The following is a 23,241-nucleotide window of genomic DNA, read 5'->3' as shown; positions in this document are numbered from 1 at the left end:
GACGTAAAATGATCGTCACGGATGACGTGTATTCCGGGCGGAAATTGTTGAATTTTGTTCTATGAAGAAATATTTAAAATACTAAATATTGACTGTAAGAAAATAGCACAATTAATAAGTGGATGATTGAGTAATCACCGTGGATTAAATGAAGATAAAAATAAATAAATAAATAAATAAAGTCCTCAGACGCCATTTTTTATTTTATTCGCGTGTGCAGCTAGGTGAAGGAAGTCGAGTCCCAAATCATTAGTTTAACGTTAATTACTCCCCCACCAAAAAAACAACAACAACACTTATACAGTCGAGGTAGACATTTTGATTCAATTTCTAGTCCATATCACACACAAGTAACGTATACCTTTAAACTAGACTAAGGTAGGTAAATGTGAGCATTTGTGATGTGATGGTAAATATATTCATTTACTTTATGTCTTGGCAAGTAATGCATCACTTAGGAGTTGAAACCACAGAAACAGCTCAGAAGAACACAGATGATGCAGTGATTTACACCAGCAGCCGCAACAGTGAGTCAGACGTGTACACGAATCCCTCGTTTATCGCGGATAATTGGTTCCAAAAACCACCCGCGATAAGTGAAATCCGCAAATTGTGACTCACGCGTATTTCACTGCACCTCTGACTGTGCCGCTGTGGCCTGTTGTGTCTTTTTGTTCTGAAACCATAACACAACGCACTGTGAAAAAAAAAGTTCCGTGAAGCAGCAAGGCTGTAAAACCTGTGTTATAGCGAGGGATTACTGTAATTTTTCTGTCTTTCACCCGGACACTGCCATGGATAAACATATATATGTATATACGTTGGACATGCTCAGCACACCAATGATCCCTCAGGGTACAATTATGTTGGGAATCGTTAACAGAAGTTGCTACGTATGTTTTTTTGCGGTTGTGATGTCAGCTACCAAGACAGATCTCCGTTTGCTGCTGGAATGTGTCAAGTTCCAGATGGACTGTCCTGAACAGCAAAAGAAAGCCCTTGTCTCTATCAACTCCATATGTGAGAAAAAAGGTAACAATTAACCGTCATGTGATAATTTACAAATACTTTTCCCTGCTTTTGAGGTGAGGCAATAAATCATTCTTGGTTAAACCTGACAAATCATGAAACATACAAAAAATCTGCTCTCATTTGTTGTCTTATTAGTTTAGTTGTTTTTATCTTCTATAATGTAGCTTGGTTTACATTATTTATGTTTAAATGACTAGTGCATCCTTTGGTCATTCCCGTTGTTAAAAAAAACTCAAGTTGCTACATTCCTTCTTAGTTAGTGTTTCACATTGAGCATGAATGATTTCAGAGCACAATGTGGACTTGCTGAGAGAAATGGGAGGAGTGATGTTTGTGTGCAATCTCTTAAAATCCGATGCGGTTCATCCAAATGTGAAGCAGACTGCACTCTTTACACTCGGCACATTAGCAGAAGCCAATGGTACGTACTAAGTGCTCAATAATTTACAGTGGCATAATTTTAATTAGATGGTGTTGTATGAATATGCTAACTGCATCCACTAAGATGAAACAACAGAAATACGATTGAACAACATACAGTACAAATCCCATTCATGTGTTTCGCCCCTTGAAGTGTACTGCAAGAATAATCTGTGCCAAAGGGAGATGTTTCTGGACCTCTGCGCATATATGAAGGAAAAAAATACCTCACTCAAGCAGAAGAGTGTCTCTGTCTATTTACTGTCAGTGTTGGTAGCCAACAACAGTAAGACCAAAGCTGCTCACACAATTTAGAAAAAAGGAGATACATGAATGTCGACTAAACCTCATCAAAACTATTCTATTTCCAGAGGCAGGGCAGACTTTAGCCCAGACCACTGGCTGCATAGACATTCTGCTGAACCTCTTCAGGTCGGTGCAAATGAATCAGTGTTGTACTTGCACAGAAATCAAGCAATTTTATTTTTTACGTAAATGTTTGTGTGTGTATCACTTTAGTAACATGTTCCCTGAATCTACCGCCAACTCTGCTCACGTTTGTCTATGGGTATCAGTGTCAAATGCTCTCTGTGGCTGTGTCAATAACCCTCAGAATGGTATGCAATGAAATATTTAATTGCTAATTATTGCCATGACGTTTGGTTGAAGAATTCTGCCAACTTTTTGTTTTCCAGAGAAGGCTCAGCAAGTCTGTGTGTCATCCTTTCCCCACATAAAAATGTGGCTTCGGCAGATTCCTTTGCCTGGCTTCGAGGTGTTTCGATACCTTTGCTTCTTCATAGCGATGACAGTTTCCAACAACGGTAAATCACGTCACCATTCTATGCTGTCAAATTAAAGCACCGTATGTTATCCAACATGTATGCGCTTAATGTTTCCAGAAGGCGTTCAAAGGAACTTTGCTGCCACCGGGCTGTTAGAAACCCTTATTTGCATGCTGGTCCGTCTGGCTTCTGAATCTGACACAAACCTGTCGTCTCGCCAGCTTATAATAATAATAATCAAGACTGTGTCTGCTTGTATCGCTAACAACGGTGAGGATGAACCTATCTAATAACTTTTTGCCATTGATAATAACATTTCATTTGCTTCTTGCTCCCATGCAGCAAACCTGACTGCAGGTTTGGCCCACTATAGTGTCGTGGATCATCTTGTTACCCTGCTGACTTGCCCACACCTCAACTGTGAGGACAGACTGGCAGTGCTCATATTGCTGGGCCATTTCACTGAAGCCTCTGGTGAGAACTTAAGTGGACGTGGAAACAATGGAGTTTGGTAAAACACGATGGAGTAGCCTGTTTTCTTCGCATGTCTACAGAGGAACACCAGTCCCAACTGGTGCAGTGTGGAGGCCTTCCGCTCATTATCACACTGCTCGCTGAAGATGCGGACAAGGAGGTCAGGAAGTTTGCAACGTTCATATTGCAGACCTGCAAACAGGCTAGTAAGTCCTGTGGCATGAAAACAGCTTCATCAAACGAGATCTTAACAAAAGAATTGGTTGTTGATTTGTGGAATCTGTTTGTCTGTCTATGAAGTTACATCATTGGGAATCCCTGGTCCAAAGCAAGAGGAAGATGAGAAGCTTGACACAGAAGTCGCTGAAGAGTCTGGTCCAGTTTCTTTTCCTGCAACCTCACAGCTGTTGCAAGAAGGTTGCCAGTCACTCAACCCCAAGACTCTTGGTGTCCTTAAAATGCTGGATTCCTCCAAGGTAGCCAACACGACGGAGAAAATAGAAGCAGGAGGCAGATGCGTCAAGAGTGCAAAACCATGTGCTGGGAAAGATATGGCGGAAAGCAGCAGGCGAAATGTGTCATGTTCATTATGTAACGGTACTGGATTCCTCAACCAGTTCCCAGGACAGCTGCGACATGATGGCCGTGATACACATACAAAAGACAGGTGGGGGATGTCTTGCATTTGACAGGGAGTCCTCTGATCATGACAAAATTCCAAATGTGTGTGTCTGAATCCGCTGCACACTGTCATAATTACTGATACTGTAGTGATGTTATATTTATATGAAAACATAATAAGATACGTCGTGTAGATGAAGATTGTTCTAATTCTAAATCGATGACTCCCTGTAATTCACACCTCAATTAGATATACTTGCACAATCCAGGTATATCCAATAGAAAATGAAAAATTCTCATTTTCTTCAGTTATTTAATGTCTTTGTTTTTTTATAAGGCCGCCATTGAACTCTCCAGAGCAAGATCAAGTACCCAGAGTTATTAAATTCAGTGATGCAAAAAGTAAGCCATAGAGAATGAAATACATATGTCTCAAGTATCTACACCATTTTTCATGTTTTTAAATGTTGCGTTGTTCAGAGTTGCAGGACAGCGACATATTTAAGGAGAGAAGACAAGAGGAAGAATCCCGCAACAATGAAAGATGCGCGGGTAAGAAATCAAACAGCGTGTGCCACAAAACCATTGATGTGTTGTCTTCATAATAAACAAGATCATAATTTCCCTTCTCGTTTTACTGACTTTGTTTCACTCCCTCAGTTTGCGTAATACCTTTCGAGAGAGTGACCAGTCGCACTTTTGCATACGTCCTGGAATCCTGTTGTCAGATGTGCGAAATCCACAAGGTCCTTCTCGAGGCGACAGAGCGCTTCAAGGCTCCCCACCGCCGCTCTCTGTTGAAGGGAGAGAATGTAGTGGGGGACCCGACCAACATGGGACCTGAGAGGGACTCGGTGAGAACGCCGCAGAGAACCCTCGCAAGAGCCAGGATTCCGTGTTTGAATTTAAAAAGTAAGCCTTTCCTCAACTCCTCGGGTGTCCAAAACTGCCCTTTTTTTTTTTTAATTAAATGAAATGTGTGCAGTGTTTACTTGAGGTTTGTTGATGTGACATGCTCACTAATCAGACCTTGGCATGGAGTTGAAAGTGGAGCAAACCACTTTTTGCTACTGAAATAAAACCATCTATATTCACCGTTACTATTTTAGTTGTTAAATATTTCCTTTGTGTGTTTGTGTAACTAGAAAACAAATCTAATTTATTGGAATAGTAGTTGTCCGAGAAGCCCCGCCGACTTTTTGCTTTCTTCTATATGGCGTTGTCCGGGAAGCCCCGCCCACTTTTTTTTTCTTCTAAATGGCGTTGCGGCCTGTGTCAAACATTTTATTGGGATAAGCAAACATGCAAACGCCACAAAGTTAAGATGCAAAGCCAAAATATCATAACTGTAAGGCAAATGTGGTAACTGCTTTCAATTTTGTCATGCTATTTTTTCTTTTATCATTTATCAACATCAAAATTATTCCTCCATCCAGATGTCATCCTGACTCCCATCCATAAAGGAGCACACCAAAAACTCCCTAAAAAGATCATAAAGTTGTACAATGGTAAGAATGTCAGTTATGTTTTCTCTCTATTTGACATCTAATCGTGCCACTTGAGAGGAAGAAATGAGAATTGCGTCATTTCAGTGTTATAAATCATGTTTAAGACTGTCCTATTTCTCGCTCCAGACAAGTGAAGCTACAGGATGCTGCTGACTGTGTGAGAGCTCCTGGACCAAATATCTCGACCCTTTCATCACTTTCGACATATACTGTTTTGCTTGTTAATGGTGTATGTGTTGGCATTTATTAATTCAAATGGTATATTTTTCAGCATTGTCGTGTCTGGTTCCATGTAACACAAAGTTTTGATTGTTGCTGTCGGCTCGCTACTCATTTAAGTATATTCTTACTGTTGGCACCAGGTACTGCGGTTTCCTCCCACATTCTGGAAAAAAAAGGATGTTAGGCTGATTAACTTTAAACTAGGTATGAATGAAACAGACAATACGTGTCCAATAGTTAGTTGTCCATTTGTGCTCTGAGATTGAAATTAGGGACCAATCCGGGATAAATGTAGTAGGAAATAGATAGCTGGTATTTGACAGCTAGCTGCAATTGTTCTCATTCTAACAGACTTTGGACTTTTTGCGCAACCACCTGTGACATTAAGGTAAGTTTATACATATGTTTTTCGGTTAAGGTCTGATGAGACAAGCCTTGAGTCAAAACAACATTAAATTGCTGAATGAGAGAGAGAGACTCCTACCAATTGTCATGTCGTTTTCCGTTTGACTGGCTGCAACAGGATATATGAAGGAAGGTCATTTAAATCAAACCTTCCTGCAGCAGGCTCTGAATAAAGATAGTTCACTCAGCCCTTTTTACACAAGTGGAACAATTTTAAGAAAGGGTCATCTGGATGACGAAGCTCCAATCGATGTAGATTAGGCAATTTAAATTACATTAATAAAATACAAATACATACATCCATCCATACATCCATCCATACATCCATACATACATACATACATACATACATACATACATACATACATACATACATACATACATACATACATACATACATACATACATAATTCTTCTGCACTCAGTGACTGTCGTGCTTTCAATTGCTCTATGTTTTAGGCTTTTACAAGCTTTACGATTGTCTCACAATTGGTGAATGATACTATATCCATACTAAGAACATCAACTTAAACCACAATTTATACTCTGATTCTTCCTTGTTTTGTTATTTTCTGTTTCTTCTGTTCCCTTTTAGTTATTCCTACCTGGTGTCTCTTTGATTGCTTAAACATCACTAAGTGTTTATTTTGTTTCGCTTGTTTCTTATTTTGTATAGTGTATCTGTTTCTGTATGTATATATACATATTTGTATATATGCATATATAAATATGATGAATTAATATTTGGCTTGTTATGCTTTTATTTATTTATATTTTTCAAACACATGAGTGACATTTGACTACACAGCACTTTGTTGTGTATATATAACAGGAGTGGAGCTCTCTATAAGCCCTAGGCTTCGTCTCCCTCCTTGCACTATTATTGCTGTAATATGTGCTAAACAATAAACTAACTAACTAACTAACTAACTAACTAACTAACTAACTAACTAACTAACTAACTAACTAACTAAACTATATACTAATATAGCATTCCGACTTGGAATGGAACGTGCATGCTTCCTCAGGGCGGAACCTCATCTGTGCTGAGTACAATTAGGTACCATATAGCAGCAATTTGGATGACATACCCAGCATTTAAGAGGAATTCTTGTCACCGTTCTCAGTGTGAGGCATCAAGACTGCAAAGCTAACTTTACATCTTATCCTTGCAAAACGAACTTTTCAGCTTTCATCTGATTCTTGCTTTATTTGAAGAGATGTTCTGTAAATGTATGGCTGATATTTTATGTTGGAAATATGAAACATTGTTCTTTTATTGCAGATGGCATTTGCTCTTCTCTTAATATTTCTTCTCTGTGGGATCAGTGGACTGTTGACTGGAGTCGTAAGCCAAAATCACTGACATTGACACCGCATTTTAGGGCTGCAACTATTAATTATTTAAAAAATGATAAATTCTTAATTGTTCATTTCTGTTGATTAATCTATCACTTAAAACGGATTTTGATTTTTTTACGTTTTAATATCCATCCTTTTATTCAAAAATAGGACCTTTTGTCAAACTGACAGTGCAGAAAATGTAGAAACACAAATTATGAGTCCATTACTAGTTTGGTTCCTAGCATGTGGATGGGCAGGCGTGAGACACATCTATGTTCCAACCACATACCTTGTTTTGATGACGCATGTGGATGGGCATGTGTGTGACATTTGTTCCAAGCACACGCCTTGTTTTGATGACGCACGCGCCAAATTGTTTACTCCACCTAATCAAGCCGAAGTTGAAGAAGAGAAAACCTGGCATCCTTGAATGAAAATGAACTCACATTGAAAACCATTCATTGGCCCCAGGATGAGCATGTTCACAAAAGCGTTCATGAAGCAAAAATGTGCGACATATAGTTCACCTTCGTCCAAAATACGAACGAGTTCATGAACTTCCGTTCATTGAACACGTCCAGGTACAACACTGTTGATTGACATTGTTTACATCCTATGGAGAGTTGAGTTGGGAGAGTTTGTTTACTTGTTTTTATACTTCAATGTCTCAAAACAAATCTCACCTGTTGTGCCATAATAGACAACTGACCTCCATCTTGAAATATGTCACATGATGTTCTCATTGATCTGTGCATGTCTCAAGGCTGTATTAACAGCTGTTCTGATTCAGGTCACGCATAAACAGTTGACCGGAGATCTTCAATCAGGAAGATTTTTAATTGAAATGATTAAAAGAATTGCATATAAACCAGGCTAATGCAATAAATCTCTTGCATACTTAATATATAATAGAAGCATCAAAATGAAGGCTGACATGTAGTGTTAAAAGTCCATGGATAAAGATCTTTGTTGGGCTATCTCATAGCGACACCTCCTATTGGCGGTCCTGTGTATGTACACGTCGTAGTCAGCTCCGTCCCCCGCCTCCTGGTCGTCATAGTGGTCCTCCATGACTCGATGGTGTCTCTCCGCCAAGCTGTATTGTGGCTGGAGGCCGGCAGCCGCTTTAACACTTGGCCAGCTCTTCTTGCGCAGGTTGCCAGCGGACTCGTGCAGAGGAGGCGGAGCCCTCCGGACGTCCCCTCGAATCGAGGTGAGCTCTGAAGAGCCGTGGGCTGCACCAAGAGAGCCTTTGATGGAATTGAGTGAGGCCTGAGAGCCACAGTGATGCTCATGAACACAGCGCGAACCTGAAGATGACCTTCTCAAAGGCTGCAGGGACTGAAGCTCCTCCGATAGATCTCCCAGATCCCGCGACAGCTTCTATGAAACAAACATCACTCGAGTTTTTGAGCTTTTGTAATGTAAGAACATTGCACAGTGGTACAGTTGAGTAAATCATCAACGAATAATGTACATTGGTTTTTGATGAAACAAATAGCACTCGACAGTATGTCTCGTTTTCAATTGTCTGATTATTACTGTATTATTTTCAAAACTGAATAGATGAATAAAAAGCACTTTACAACATTGTCTTTCACAAAAGACGTGTGTAAAAAGTTAAGAATTAAACAGTTTGTGTCATGATTTCATGCTTCAGTGTCGATTAACATTATGTGCCTTTTGGTGTGCATGATAAGAGACATACTTTAATACATGAAGACCTTCTCAACTAAATCACTGAGCTGTAATAATATTCATTTTTTCCACTGAGAATCAATTAATCGGAGCATTGATATATTGGCTCTGTACATGTGACTGCCATTTTTGTTTAAATGTGTGTTATTTAAAACACCGACATTGACGCTAGTTTATTTAGCCTATGTTGTTTTTCTTACTCTGTTAGCATTAAGATAGCAGACTTTCTGAAGTTAGGCATTTATGTTCGGTTAAGTGTGTTTTAACCTTTGTTTTATATTTCAACTTTAACTAAGAATGTACAACAAACAGCTTAAAGCAAGCATTTTGCCTCTCTCTGAATAATTGCTCAGCATTTGCCAAACTACCGTGTTGTGTAGTTCATCTATAATGTATCTACCATATCTATAATGAATCCAGGAATGAAAAAATTATCTATAAGGAATAGCTCTGACAAGGAATTGCGATTGCTTACAGTAATTCTTATTAATTCCACGCCCTAAAAATATCAGCAATAATCTCAGTCTGGCGTTTAACACACTTACCTTTTCTCTGAGGGTCAAGAGTTCATAGTGTGGAGGCTCAAATGGCGAGTGGTAGTCCCCATGCTGGAACAAGTTATTCTTGCGTACCAAAACCTAAAATGCAATACTCATACAGTCAGTATTTGAGTATGAGGACATCTTTGTAAGTCAGTCAGCAAAATGTGGTCATGTGATCACCTTCTTGCGTGGCTGCTTGATCTGTACCAAGATGGAGACTACAAGGAGCAGCATCACGACTCCCGTGGATACGCAGATCACCGTGCTGTGAGTCCTCGTCATGTGCTGGAAGATTCCTTTCTGCTTTTTCTCTGTACGACAAAAACGCGCATTATTCTCAATGGTCACTTCACGAGGGACATTAGCACAATGGAATAACATACAGTGAACGGGTGCACTGCTTTGAAAAAGTATCATGCCTCTTCAATTTTTTTATTTTTATTTGCATGCTTTCTCCATTTAATAGTTAAGATCAACGAAATATAATTTCCATTATCTACAAAAGGAGAAAGAGGAACAGTGGTGAACAACCGGCCTACAGAAATTACAGCAAATGCACAGCGATGGCTCCTCCAGCAGATCACAAAGGAACCTAGGGCAGAATCTAAAGAACTGGTCACCTTCCTCACATTAATTAAGATCAGTGCGCAATAATAATAAATAATAATAGACTGGGTGAAAATGCCATTCTTGTCAGAGTTCCATGGTGCTCCTGATGAAAATGATAAAGATTTATTTTACTTTTGGGGTAAAAAAAAATAAAATAAAACGTAACTGATTCCCAACACTGTTGGCAGGATATTCTATGTCTGGCAGAGAAAAGATGAACTTCTGGCATATGGCATCAATAAAAAAGCATTTCACTGTGTATAAATAATACAAAAAAATAAACAAAAAAGCCTCATAATTGGACACAACATTTTTGCCTGTAAAAATACAAATGTGGGAAACACTCATTGATAGAGGCTAGAATTAATAGTAATTACACAAAAATAAGAAATAAACAGAACTGTAGTTAGTAAAAACTGAAAAAGTATAATTACTAAATAGATTAGATATGACTTTAGATATAACTTCAACAACTTGTCTACCAGTTGACTTACTATCTGCACTAATAAAATAGAAGGACAGCGCATTTTATAGGCTCAAATTATGAAAAGAATAACTTGTCAAGAAATAAAAATCCAAAGTCTTACCTTTGCAGTTGCTTTCATCCCAGGGAAAGACACAGTTTTGTATACCATTGCACACCAGTGAAGTGTTGATGCACATGTTACTGTGACAGAAGAATGCGCCGCCCACACATGGGGCTGCAACACACACAGAAAATATATTTTTTGTTGGGGGGGATACACTTTAAGTGCCAGCACTAGTCAAAACAGCGTGCTCTCATTAAAGTGTATTTGTGCAATAAGATTTCTAATAATTCATCAATTTTCATCCGTCTTAGGGGGCCGTCATGTTGGGTAATGTCACCCTTACAGTCGACCGAAATTAACGTCCCAACTGCTCTCGCACTTGCCTTGACAACGTCACAAGAACATATTTATTAAATACAAATGAATAGAATTAGATGAAAAAGTTGGACTGCAATCTGTCTGAGGCAGGAATCATACCAGTGTGTCATCTGTGCTAACAATTAGCCAAAATAAAGCAGTACACACAACGAATCGGAATAATATATCTGTGAATGGTTTCATTCTTCACACAACGGGTTGATGAGATGATGGTTTGAACTCAGACTTTCTAAACATTTGTTTCAAACCATCATGTCATGAAGCTCATCATTACGTCATGACTAAAAAATGTTGTCAGCTCACGGTCAGCAAAAGAGGTGAACAACATCCGAAAGCGACTCAGTCTGCTGCTCTCGTCCGCCCACATCCTCACCACGCCTACGCCCGTGTCCAGCATGACGTCGTTGGCCACTGTGCTGCAAAACTTGGCCTACAACCAACATAGCAAGATAATATTTTCTCTCAAAGATTAAACTGCAACAGAAAAGCAAGAACACCTGGTGATCTTCTTGGAAACAAATGGTTACAGAACCCCATACACTATGTGACAATTTGGCACTGTTCGGCTGTGACGCTCAGCATGGCCAGATTCAAACTAAGAACTATAATCATTATTCAAACCTGATATATGAGGTTCTGTTTACACGCATTGTGGTGAAAACATCCATCCACGATTTTAAACCATGTTGGTGAATGACCTTGAGATCCTCAATGGCGTTGCTTCCATCATAAATAGCCACAAAGTTCTTCTTGCACTCATTGGAGTTCTCCATCTGGTACTCCAGAAATCTCAGGTAAATCTACGTGTAATGACAACACGGAGGAACTCAAATTCGTAATCCATCATCGTCCTCTTTAATTTGTGAATAGCGAACCATTAAAAGGCAGCTAGGGCTTGCACCTTGTTGTTAGTCGGGGCACGTATGGTCCAGATACAGTCCACTGCCTGGTCGGGATTGACCTTGTACTCCTCTTCCACTTGGCTGGATCGAATCAGGCCGTCAGCCCCGGACAGCTCAAACTGACAATCTGGAGGGGTAGGAGTCTCAGCAATCTGATTTATTTCAAGGATAAATCATTGATAAGCTACCTGGGATGGGGTTTAGGAGTCCTCCCACATGCAGATGGAACTCCGGGTCTTGTAGAAGAAGAAAAGATCATGCTTAGAAATTCAATATGAATGCTGAAAAATTGACACTTAGTTGAAATGCTGTGGGATGAACTGAATTACTGAAATGTTGAAAAGTAGAAAGTACTATTTTTTTTAACAGATTTAAAATCGGTTGAGCAATGTGGCAGAAGAAAAAGCATGGATAACAAAACTTTCGGAGTAACACTAAAATCAACAAGTGAAATGGCTAATAAAAGTGATCACCTGACGTGAAGCTGTAGCGGACCTGGAAACCGATCCCCTCCAGTTCATCGTCGCTGAAGAAGCGGATCCACATGAAGCGGCCACTGGACAGGACCAGGCCTGGGCAGGTGGCACCGCAGAAACGGTTGATGAGCGGCGAGAAACTGAAGGGGCCATCGCGCACCTCGATGTGGTCGAAGCGACACTCGAAGGATGCCTCGATGTAGAAGGACTCATCAAACTGCAGTTCGATTCTCTGGCGGGGGAGCGCTGGGGTAGAGTGAGTAGAAATGGAATGGAACCTGTTTCCAGTTATTTTAAGCTTCAGTGACAAAGAGGGTATAAAAAGTTTACACACCCCTGCTCAAATGTCATAAAAAATGAAACAAAGATTAATTATTGCGAAACTTTTTCCAACTTTAATGTGACCTATAATGTACAACTTAATTGAACAAAAGTGAGTTTTAGAGTGAAGTAAAAATAAACGAGTGCGAAGTGGTTGCACAAATGTATTTTAACTTTGGTTGTGCACAGGGGGTGACCCGACTTTACCTTCTAGCACATACAGGCACTCCTTGTTGGGAGGGTAGGTGTTAGGGTAGTTTGGGGAGCTAAAGCTGCCACCGTCTGTGTGTCGTATCCAATTCCCGCAGTGGCGAGAACGAAGTGGCCACTGAGACGGTTTGAGCCCTTTGGAAGAAGCACCATCTGCACAACAACAAAGAGCATAAGACACGAGTAAAGGTTGGATATACATACTGTGACAAGCGCCAGTCTTTAGCAGAGCAAGTGCTCGGTCTTGATTCAATAGCTGCCTTTTCATGAAAGTTTTACAATCAGGGAATGGAAATTGTAAATGAGTATAGAAAATTGTCATTAACATCAATTAATTACACGGAAAAATTCTATCTTGGGATAAATAGGTCTTTTTAAAAATTATCTGTCATTGTATTTGGAAGACATTTTATGAATCAAAAGTACTAGTGGTATCAATGCTAGGTACTTTTATTTTTTTTCACACAAGTCACTGAATTAGACTGAGTTGGCCAGGAACGCATTTGCAAATTTTGAGTCTTGAGATGAAACCCTGCTCCAGAGGCGGTTCATAATGAGCTACTGGGTTCGCTTTGCAGACATTTCGATAACTTTTTCATGTTATCAAGGGGCCTACAGCATTTCCCTGGGAGCAACAATATACATTATATAAAAAGACAGAATCTTGACATGTGTAAGATAATGTACATCTCTATTCACCAATAGAAGCGGATTTCAACCTTACCCGCAGTCTTCTGAGCCCGAGGAAATCCCTCCTCGATGAAAAAAAGAAGCATCCAGACTGTAAAGGAAGGTCAGAGACAGTCTATGAGGACAAACAAAGAATAATATCCCACCAGACAGCACTTAGATCGATTTGTCTGTCTCTACTTGTTGTCTTGATCTGGAGGGAGGAATAAAAAACGCAACACTTGTGCCATCTGCTCGCTCAAGTCTCACTCAGTTGTCTATTTTTGCCTTATGAGCTATCTATTTGTTTTCTATTGTCCTCGTTGTCATCGAAGGAAATGGAGCTGGGCGACCAAATGCAGCTTGGACCAGGGTTTACTGGAGAACTCAAAAAACAGACTATAAGAAGCTCGACTAGGGATGAGAAGAACTGAACAAAAAGACAAGATAAAGACAAGATAAAGACAAGAACGACGACAACAGACGAGACGAGAACAATCCAACAGGGGTATGAGACGCAGACAGGACTTATATACGCGTCAGGTAACGAGAGGCAGATCACTGTGATTAGTACATAGATTGAGAGTTGACACAGGAAGGGAGGGGCGAGCACACACACTGACAGAACTAATGACAACCTACACATAATGGACTGACCAGATGCGAGTCGTGACACTAGTAAAGGTCACAGGTAAACTGAAGCCTATCCCAGATGACTTAATTTAGAGTCTTCAGTGAACCTAACATGCCAACTGCAGCTAGTTTTCACCCTCATTGTTTTTGGTTCCCTTTTTTTTAGATTAGTTTTATGCTTATGTTGGAATGCAACCTGTGATAAATAACCTAGCTTGTCCCATCCTACACAAAGTCGTAAAACACCCCTTGCTATGTTTTGACTAGAGGTCAAGGGCTTTCTCTATTCAGTCCACTCTTACCCCCACCCTGTTTCTCTTAATAAAAATGCTCTTGCAGGAGCCGAGAGTCAGACCTCCATTCGAACATCGCTGTACGCACAGCGACGAATGGACTCTCCACCTGCAGGTGTCTAAAAGGACTTACTTGTCTCCCGTGTGGTTCTTGCAAAATAAGTTGGAGTGAGCAAATCTCTAACATGCTGTTTTCATTGTCATATAAAAAAATTGAATTCCTTTTCTTTTTATTTTGTTTAATCTTACAGTACAGTCTTGTTCCTTTTTTCAGTGCATTAATAGATTATATCATTGACTTTACTGTTTTAACATTAGCAATAAGAAAAGGCACCAGAAAATTTGGGGGGAAAACACAATACTGCTGTAATTTAATACATAAATCCTGAGCTCAGGGCTAACACGTTTATGCAAATGAGAAGCTGGAAGAAGCTACTTAGAAACTGCCCGAATGTAATTGAACAAAAAAGTACAAATAATTAATATCTTACCTACATTCATCCTCTCTGCTGGGAGTTTTGGTGGCTTTTATGCAAAAACCAGAGCGACAATCGACATGGTGACATCAATGTCTTTGATGCGTGAATGATGAAGACAAGTTTTCCTCCTAATAGTTCCCGATACCAGTAAACGCGATCCCTGCTGGGAGGATCTGAAGCTTGCACATCACAAATCGAGATACTGAATCAGCACATCAGTTTGGAGATGAAGAGCAAGGGGGGGGGAGGGGGGGGCACAAGAGGGGCTTAAGACAAGACCGAATTGGAGCTTGAGGGAGAGAGTGATCATCGCGCATGTGCCACAAGACCAATACTGTACTTGGACATTATCTTATTCGACCTTTTGATGATTTTTGTGAGCAACAGACACCAGGGCAGAAAATGAGGAATTTGTTATCAGTGTGATAATAGGACCTCACATAGTGATGTATCATTATTGTGTTAAAAAGCAACTTGTTGTAACTGATGAGAGCTGGATGACATTGGAGATGCAAAGACAAAGCGTGTGAGACTTCTAAATAGATTTTGTATGAATGCCAGCTGTGACACTGCAGCTGCCAACGCGGGAAATCTACTCTTAACATGAGCGAAAGTACGCAAAGTTCAAAACAAGAGTAAGCCGAGAGGCATTAAGGACCAGTGCCGTCTCCACGGCAACCCCCCGATGGTGTCTTGCCTGCTGGGTGTGATGTAATCAGGTGCCTAGAAAGCAGACGCTGATGAACTAAGAGATCAAAAGTGAGACAAAATCCTTGTGTGGCTGTGGGAAACGCGGTGCATTGTTCAAAGCCGCTTGTGTGTGGACGACACAACAACGTGTCTCGCGTATCATGTTCACAATTTAAAGTCAAACGCGTTCCATGACACCTCATTTTCATTTGATGAAAAACAGTTAATTCTCCATATTTAGAGGCTGTTTATTTTTAATACAACAGAAAACATGTACTGCAATCATTTGTGTTTATTGTGGACAATTTGCACAAGGTCAATTTCGCCAACGGTTACATGTACAACATTATACCAAGTTTTTCTTTCATTAGACCTTCTTTTGGTGTTTTTTACTGGTGTGATCAACAAATCATCAAATCACTCATCCTGAAAGCCTAACAGAGACACCCCGTTTAAATTAAAGCACGCCCGACTTCCTAAATCTTTGTGCCTCGAGCCATATGGCCAATCACCAGTGTTTGTGGGCCAGATGGTCAATGGCTGAAACCCGTAATCAAAAGTGGAGTTAAGCTCCAGAAGACAAGCGGAAAGATTAGACTGCTTGCAACCAGTTGGGAGGAAGCTATGAGAAAGTGACTCTTTTGTTTGAACTTTTGACCTACAGCTTGTCCAGTTCAAATCGGGTCACTCAACAATGCCTTTCAATATACAGCTCAATGACCAAGCTCATTACTCTATTTATTTACAGGTCAAATCAATTTTGCCCTGAATGTATTCCAGTCTCTCACAAAACATTTTTCTGGCATTTTTAATGAAGAAAAATCGCACTTTATTGTATGAAACAAAAGTGATAGGAATGTAATGCAAAGAAATAAAATGTTTTATAAAGTGAAATTGCAGTATATTAGCAGACATGTTAGCTAATACTAACTTTGCCTGTTTAATACATATTCCGCAAATGAAACATTAATCTGAACACGGTGTTTCAACCAAGTGGGCTACACAGAACAAATCATTACAAGTTGATTTCCGCTTTAACATGCCCCATGTACGTATGTCAAGTCAGTCCTGTTTATTTATATAGCACTTAATCACGTCTCAAAGGGCTTCACATGCCCACAGTTGACAAATATTCTCAACATACCCTGATCATAATCCACATGAAGGCAAGGAAATATTCCACAAACACAGATCGGGTAGATGAGAAATCTTGAGAAGGGACCGCAGATGGGGGGGACAACCGAGCTGCAATGGATGCCGAATGAGCAACATTTAACACACAATGTAATATAAAACAACATGAAATAAAGTATGTCAACATCTTCTTTTGTATCAGAAAGTTGTAACGGTTGATTTGGCAGCAAGGAATCATGATTTAGATGATTTTTTTCCCCCTGATCATGTTTGACCCACAAGTTTGGGGTGGCAGAAAAAAAACAAAATCTTCTTATAGTCCAGGCTGATCTGTGCATGTGGCAGCAAGCCTGGAGAAGGATGAGCAGCCCTGTGTGGGGCTTCTTTTAAATGTTCACATTCATATTTCATTTAAACTGGTTTTTAGTATTAGGACAATGTGCTAGTGTTAATTTGGAGTAATATTATATGTAAACTATGTCATTCACTAACTAGTGTTGGGTGCCAAAAAGGGTCAACGATGGGAATATTTAGGTCAGTGGTTGTGACACATTTACAAGAGAAGGAGTTCAATATTTCAGTTATGGCATCAAGAGTTTTATTGGACCGTGTTGTGTTCCCTTTTCCCTTCTTCACTCTTTAATTTAGTCCAATTGCCAAAGCTGCTCTTTGCAATCAAGGCCTAAGCACTTGTCGCAAGGGGCTTTAGCGGTGTGATTAAAAAGCCTGAGTGACTGAGCGCTTTGGAGCAAAAAAGTCACAGTTTGTATCATGAAGAGTCTCTCTTCATGATAAAAATTTAGGTGAATATAAGTCGTAAACAGGCAATAAAATGGAAAACTACTTATATACAAATAATCAAATGCTGAACTAATAGTGCGTGTTTGTGTTGGTGCGTGTGTGTGCTAGACTTTGCAGTTTTAATTACACAGCACAGATTGCAACCCAAGATTAATCCTACCACTAATTGTACTTACTGTACATTGTATGCCTTTATAAAGTTACCAAAGTAACATCAAATGGCGGGAACAATTTTCTGAAAATTATCTATTGATGCTGCGACCTCCCCTCCCGTAGCCAGTAAAGTAACCTTGTAGTGATGAAGCCGTTAAGCCGAAAGGTGAATTTACCAGACCATATACGCTCACACAGTATAACAGTGTGACAACAGTACAGATAATCCAAATATATAATGTATAAAACAGTCATCTCCCAAGGTTTTTACAATGCATACTTTTAAATTGCTTGCTGTGATACATCAACAAATATGGAATTGTGTGTAAATATGTAAAAGGGTATTTTTTTTTTTTTTTTTGCCCAAAACTGCTGTAACTGCACGAATTTACATAGTTATCGTTCATCAAGGTGTTAAGTTTGCATCTAAATAAAGTTTATTAAATTTATCTTTGGCTGCTCCAAAAGGCAACCATTGTATACACTGAAGTGTTGCCATTTAATTGTCTCCCTTTTCACATTAATAATAATAATAAATTATATTTATATTGCACTTTACATTTTAAGAAAATCTCTCACCACGACTGCTGCAAAAATGCTATGTCAAACTGCAGCACTATATATTATAGTTTCTTTGGTTTGACTTTTACTGCTTGAAGGGGGTGCGATAACCACTCCAATACTGCGACGGCTCAGACTATGGGAATGACGTTTGAAAACACTTCCGCATCCGTCACTTCCTTTGTGGTGGCATGCGTTTGTTTTTCTACTGCCTTTACTCATGGAAATAAATATTAAAAATAATCCCTAACCCAAAATGAGCAAATGCTGTCGCATAGACAACAGAAATGGACGACAACGACGGCAACATGTTGGAGCGACGCCGCGCTTTGCCGTTGTGGATGTCCAAAAAGGACAACAGGGGGAAGGACAAACAGTCACTGAAGACCACAAGGAAGAAGAAAGCTGCGCGGTATCCGAAGTCATCGAGTCAAAATTGAGCATGAATCAAAACCCCGTCCTTTTTTTAAATTGTTGATTGTTTTGCGTGTGTTTATTTTAGGGCAGTTCATTACTGCATGAACGAGAAAGAGCTGCTTGAAGCAGCTATTGCATATCTTGGCGACCAGCATATAACTTCCCTATCCGACCAGCAGGTGACGTCGTTTCCTCTTTTTCCTTTATTTAGATATATCAACACATTGCGGCAAAAGTTTTTTTTTGTTTTGGTTTTTATGTTCAAGGGCCATATTTGATTAAAAAAAAAACAACAACAACTGGCTCATTGGATAAGATCATTTGGAGATGAGGTTATGAAAGAAAGTTACGTTTAAAGTTATGGATATGTACACTGGTATATGTCATTGTATTAATGATAAACCAAATATGCATCAGCACAAGGTAAACAGGAAAAGGAAAAGCATGGACGTTTGATCAAATATTATATGATCATTTTAAATGTATGTATGTATGTATGTATGTATGTATGCATGTATGCATGCATGCATGCATGCATGCATGCATGTATGCATGTATGTATGTATGTATGTATGTATGTATGTATGTATGTATGTATGTATGTATGTATTAAAGACAGCTAAATAAATGCACAAAATATCAACAGCTGCCTTTCATTATTATATCAAGATTCTCTGTTTGAGTCTTGGTTCCATTCATACAGTATATGTGCTTGATTGGCATCCGGTCTGGGATCTACCTCCAATAAGAAGCATTATTAACTTTAGAATTGGTAAAATTGACAAAAACATACTTGGTGTCTTACCTGACCCTTTATGACAGGTTCAGTCCAAGCTGAAGGATGCTGCTGGAAAAAGTGACTCTCCAACAAAGAAGACAGGGAAGCTGGTGTCTTTAGAGGAGGGGAAGCCACCATGTCAAGAGACCTGTGTCTCAGAAACAGACTTGGATGTTGCTGAGATGGAGACTATTCCATACACCAGGAGCACTCATGAGGAAGAGGAAGAGGAGGACACAAAACAACAGACAGAAAAGACTGAGAGGCAGCATTTGACTGAAAACCAAGGCAGTGATGATGACATGCGCCTTGTACGAGAAATCTTTTTCACCTGAAAATACAATCTGCATCGCACACTCGTTGTTAATTTGTGGTTGCATCCAGGGAGCCTTTGCAAATCTCAGGCATAAAATCGAGACCCACCTAAAATGGGTGAAAAAGGCTTCTTTCCCTGTATTTGTGGACAGTTATGTTTGTGTGCGTGAGTGGTGCTACATCTGCTCATAACTCAGAGGTGTGCTGTCCCCCAGCACGGCCAATTGGGGTGTCCCAACACATACACCAAACTGTGGAGAAAGACTTTTAAAGACATGTGAGCAGACAAGAATCAACTGAGGAATGAACAATTAACTTGACATCACTCTAAAGACAGTACATGTCATGAACCACACCCATGTCACAGAGGTGACAAACAGGTTACATTTTGTAACACGACCAAAGTATGTAGGAAAACATCCTTGGTAGGCCGATTGAGCACTCCAAATTTTAAAGACATGTGAGCAGACAAGAATCAACTGAGGAATGAACAATTAACTTGACATCACTCTAAACAGTACATGTCATGAACCACACCCATGTCACAGAGGTGACAAACAGGTTACATTTTGTAACACGACCAAAGTATGTAGGAAAACAATCTTGGTAGGCCGATTGAGCACTCCAAATTTCCCCTAGGTGTGAGTGCGAGTGCGGGTGCGGATGGTTGTTCATCTTTGTGTGCCCTGCGATTGGCTGGCAACCGGTTCAGGGTGTCCCCCGCCCAATGACTGCTGGGATAGGCACGTCCGCGACCCCGTGGGGACAAAGCGGTACAGAAAATTTGTCTTCTGAACCGCTTCTCACGAGAGCCATGGGCACGCTGGAGCCTGTCCCAGGCAGTGAACACCCTGAACCAGTCGTCAGCCATTTGCAGGGCTCACGTAAACACTCACACCTATGGTCAATTTGGAGCGGTCAATTGGCCCTACGATGCATGTTGTTTGGAATATGGGAGGAAACCGGAGTACCCAGAGAAAACCCACAAATGCACGGGGACATGCAAACTCTGGAAACGGAATCAAACCTTTATTATCTTTTTATTCATGTATTTTTTTCTTGAATCTTTTGCATATCTAACTACTCAAAGTCAAAGTCAAAGTCTCCTTTATTGTCAATTCCTCCGCATGTCAAGACACACAAAGAGATCGAAATTACGTTTCTCACTATCCCAGGGTGACAAGACAGAGTTCACAACGCACATGCAAGTAAACAACACAGGAAAAATAACACAAGAAGTCAACATCAATGAACAATAAGCGTGATAGCACGCTAGCCGTTTGCGATGCACAGCAGAGTCTGGTAAGATGACAGTCAACCAGGCCACTGTGAACACGAGCACACAGCAGGCACGCACTGTCCGGTTCGTGGATCCTATCAGGCGAACGCAACCCATCTTGTCGTCCCGCGAACGAACGTACGCCAGGAGAATGGAAGGCACGGCTGGGCGAGCTGGGTTGGCCGCAAGCCTGGCCCGACATCTCCGCGCTGGCACCTCTTCCGCTGCCTCGCAGCCCCGCTGCCGACGCATCCCAACAATGCTCCAGGACAGAGCAGTCCGAGCTCACGACGCAGTCCAACCGGGGGAGGAAGAGCAGGCCAGTCCGGCGTCGCTCCATGACGAAGCAGTCCGAGTGCCCTTAATCTCTCCGCACCAAAGTCCAGAACGCCATAAAACCCACTTCCGCCGATGTTGAGCAGAACATGCCCGCCGCACTAGTAGCACGACGTATCACACGAGACGAACACACAAAAAACTGCCGAACAAACACTCAGTAAACACTCACAAAACACCGAACGGGACAGAGAGTGGCCGCTGCGTGTGCACGCGCCGCCATCTTGTCAGCTAGAAGCTGGTTGAGTACCATAATTTTTGGACTATAAGTCGCAGTTTTGTTCATAGTTTGGGTGGGGGGGCGACTTATACTGAGGAGCGACTTATATGTGAATTTTTTTCACAAATTTTCAAAATTCAAAAAAAAAAAGTTAAACTGCGATAAACGAACCGCGATGTAGCAAGGGATCACTGTAATTTGAATTTCAGTGGCGCGGCGCGGCGGTTGTTTACATAAAGAACAAAGATCCGATCACGGGATGACGAAGATGATGAAGGGCCCCACGTACTACCGGCATCATTAGCGGCTTTGTTTGTAAGTGACACGGAGGACGAAGAGTTTGAAGGATTTAATGATTTGGAGTGACATAGGAGGTTTGAAAAACTATTATGGCTTTTACGCACGCCCGGTCCTACTCTACGGAGCTCTCTTTCACCTCCGTGGATGGAAGTCGGGGGCCGGTGCTCGGCCGGGTGGCTGTCCAGGGATCGTGGATGGGGCTCGGACATGGCTTTTACGCACGCCCGGTCTTACTCTACGGAGCTCTCTTTCACCTCCGTGGATGGAAGTCGGGGGCCAGCGCTCGGCCGGGTGGCTGCCCGGGGATGGTGGATGGGGCCCGGACATGGTTTTTACGCACGCCCGGTCTTACTCTACGGAGCTCTGTTTCACCTCCGTGGATGGAAGTCGGGGGCCGGTGCTCGGCAGGGTGCCTTTCCGGGGACGGTGGATGGGGCTCGGACATGGCTTTTACGCACGCCCGGTCCTATTCTATGGAGCTCTCTTCTACCTCCATGGCTGGAAGTGCCACCTCCGGGGATGGAAGTCCACGGCGCCACACGCCTGGAAGTCGACGCCGGTACTTGGGTCCTTGTACTTTGTTAACGCTTTGCACCAGCTCAGTGGCCTAGTAGTAGAGTGTCCGCCCTGAGACTGGAAGGTTGTGGGTTCAAACCCCGGCCGGGTCATACCAAAGACTATAAAAATGGGACCCATTGCCTCCCTGCTTGGCACTCAGCATTAAGGGTTGGAATTGGGGGGTTAGATCACCAAATGATTCCCGAGCGCAGCACCGCTGCTGCTCACTGCTCCCCTCTCCCCCAGGGGATGGATTAAAATCACATGGGGATGGGTTAAATGCAGAGGACAAATTTCACCACACCCAGATGTGTGTGTGACGATGATCATTGGGACTGGGGGGACTGGGGGGCTACAATATAGTTCTATACTAGATCTGTGGAATAACGACGAGGCTGACGTCAGGGCGCACGCGCGGCGTTGTTGACAAAGGACGAGGAATTTGATCGATGGATTTAATGATTTTGAGTGACACAGATGGTTTGGTAATATTGTTGTTTATATAATAGTTATTTGATATATACTTTATATATCGTTATATGGGTCTGTGGAATATTTTGATTATTTAGACGTCAGTGGCGCGGCGCATACGCGGCATCGTTTCCATAAAGGACGATCGATGGATTTAATGAATTGGAGTGACACAGATGGTTTTATGAACGTGTTATTTATGTAATAGTTATTTGAATAACTCTGAATGTTACGTCAGGCCCGTTCTCAGCTCTTCCTTTGTGTTTATGTCACGTTAGCATACATATCGTTTAGCCTGTTGTTGCTCATTCATGTCTGTTCTTGGTGTTGGATTTTGTCGAATAAATTTCCCCCAAAATGCGACTTGTACTCCGGAGTGACTTATATATGGTTTTTTTTTTACGTTATTGTGCATTTTATGGCTAATGCGACCTACATTCCGGAGCGACTTTTAGTCCGAAAAAATACGGTATTCTTCTGACTAATCCCTTGTAGAGTGGATAGTAAACCCAGTAAGAGCCACCATTTTTTGGTAATGTATCATTTTATTGAGTCGTGACTGTTAGGGTTTTCCAGGTTATCTTTATCGTAGGATTATGTTGGAATGTAACCTGTAATAATTACCCTCGCCTGTCCTGTCTTAACAAAAGTAGTAGAACAAAGTGCTAAGATGTTTT

At 41.1% G+C, this 23,241-nt stretch overlaps 3 protein-coding genes across 7 annotated transcripts; 2 read left to right on the top strand and 1 right to left on the bottom strand.

Annotated features, from left to right (window-relative positions):
• Nucleotides 1-6: 6 nt before the first annotated feature.
• Nucleotides 7-6,005, top strand: terb1 (telomere repeat binding bouquet formation protein 1). Of its 3 annotated transcripts, none has more exons than XM_049723888.2 (17): nt 7-309; nt 444-527; nt 922-1,032; nt 1,322-1,453; nt 1,607-1,738; nt 1,824-1,884; nt 1,972-2,069; nt 2,148-2,276; nt 2,355-2,507; nt 2,580-2,711; nt 2,792-2,917; nt 3,012-3,378; nt 3,670-3,734; nt 3,813-3,884; nt 3,993-4,244; nt 4,769-4,840; nt 4,967-6,005. In XM_049723888.2, the coding sequence occupies exons 2-17, from the start codon at nt 446-448 to the stop codon at nt 4,972-4,974; spliced, it is 1,992 nt and encodes a 663-aa protein (XP_049579845.1). In that variant the 5' UTR covers nt 7-309; nt 444-445; the 3' UTR covers nt 4,975-6,005. The 3 variants fall into 3 exon arrangements, with proteins under 3 accessions (XP_049579845.1, XP_049579846.1, XP_049579843.1); XM_049723889.2 differs by having other exon boundaries at nt 7-378; nt 2,358-2,507; XM_049723886.2 differs by having other exon boundaries at nt 7-378.
• Nucleotides 6,006-7,629: 1,624 nt separating this feature from the next.
• On the bottom strand, nt 7,630-14,768 carry neto2b (neuropilin (NRP) and tolloid (TLL)-like 2b). 3 transcript variants are annotated; one of them, XM_049723895.2, is made up of 13 exons: nt 14,564-14,768; nt 13,202-13,258; nt 12,475-12,630; nt 11,944-12,192; nt 11,659-11,706; nt 11,470-11,597; nt 11,267-11,368; nt 10,872-10,998; nt 10,248-10,361; nt 9,232-9,362; nt 9,055-9,147; nt 8,122-8,194; nt 7,630-8,046 (listed from the first exon to the last, which is right to left on the bottom strand). In XM_049723895.2, the coding sequence occupies exons 1-13, from the start codon at nt 14,571-14,573 to the stop codon at nt 7,754-7,756; spliced, it is 1,581 nt and encodes a 526-aa protein (XP_049579852.1). In that variant the 5' UTR covers nt 14,574-14,768; the 3' UTR covers nt 7,630-7,753. The 3 variants fall into 3 exon arrangements, with proteins under 3 accessions (XP_049579852.1, XP_049579850.1, XP_049579851.1); XM_049723893.2 differs by having other exon boundaries at nt 7,630-8,194; nt 14,564-14,766; XM_049723894.2 differs by having other exon boundaries at nt 7,630-8,194; nt 14,568-14,766.
• A 3,267-nt stretch (nt 14,769-18,035) lies between these two features.
• Nucleotides 18,036-22,927, top strand: si:ch211-127m7.2 (uncharacterized). Its single transcript, XM_049723925.2, has 3 exons — nt 18,036-18,302; nt 18,393-18,486; nt 19,130-22,927. Exons 1-3 carry the CDS (start codon nt 18,178-18,180, stop codon nt 19,418-19,420), a joined length of 510 nt encoding a protein of 169 aa, XP_049579882.1. The 5' UTR covers nt 18,036-18,177; the 3' UTR covers nt 19,421-22,927.
• The last annotated feature ends 314 nt before the right edge of the window (nt 22,928-23,241 follow it).

This window comes from Syngnathus scovelli, chromosome 6 (genome assembly GCF_024217435.2).
Source record: "Syngnathus scovelli strain Florida chromosome 6, RoL_Ssco_1.2, whole genome shotgun sequence".
NCBI classification, from domain to species: domain Eukaryota; kingdom Metazoa; phylum Chordata; class Actinopteri; order Syngnathiformes; family Syngnathidae; genus Syngnathus; species Syngnathus scovelli.
This window is presented reverse-complemented; position numbering and strand designations above follow the sequence as displayed.

Excerpts from the sequence above, each read along its gene's own strand:
- terb1 (XM_049723888.2), top strand. The coding sequence starts at position 446 with ATGCATCACTTAGGAGTTGAAACCACAGAAACAGCTCAGAAGAACACA. Across the intron at positions 2,712-2,791 it reads CCATTTCACTGAAGCCTCTG|AGGAACACCAGTCCCAACTG; the intron begins GTGAGAACTTAA and ends GCATGTCTACAG. Across the intron at positions 4,245-4,768 it reads TCCGTGTTTGAATTTAAAAA|ATGTCATCCTGACTCCCATC; the intron begins GTAAGCCTTTCC and ends TCCTCCATCCAG.
- si:ch211-127m7.2 (XM_049723925.2), top strand. The coding sequence starts at position 18,178 with ATGGACGACAACGACGGCAACATGTTGGAGCGACGCCGCGCTTTGCCG. Across the intron at positions 18,303-18,392 it reads AGGAAGAAGAAAGCTGCGCG|GGCAGTTCATTACTGCATGA; the intron begins GTATCCGAAGTC and ends TGTTTATTTTAG. Across the intron at positions 18,487-19,129 it reads CTTCCCTATCCGACCAGCAG|GTTCAGTCCAAGCTGAAGGA; the intron begins GTGACGTCGTTT and ends CCTTTATGACAG.
- neto2b (XM_049723893.2), bottom strand. Across the intron at positions 11,707-11,943 it reads CCGCTACAGCTTCACGTCAG|ACCCGGAGTTCCATCTGCAT; the intron begins GTGATCACTTTT and ends TTCTTCTACAAG. Across the intron at positions 10,362-10,871 it reads GTTCACCTCTTTTGCTGACC|CCCCATGTGTGGGCGGCGCA; the intron begins GTGAGCTGACAA and ends TGTGTGTTGCAG.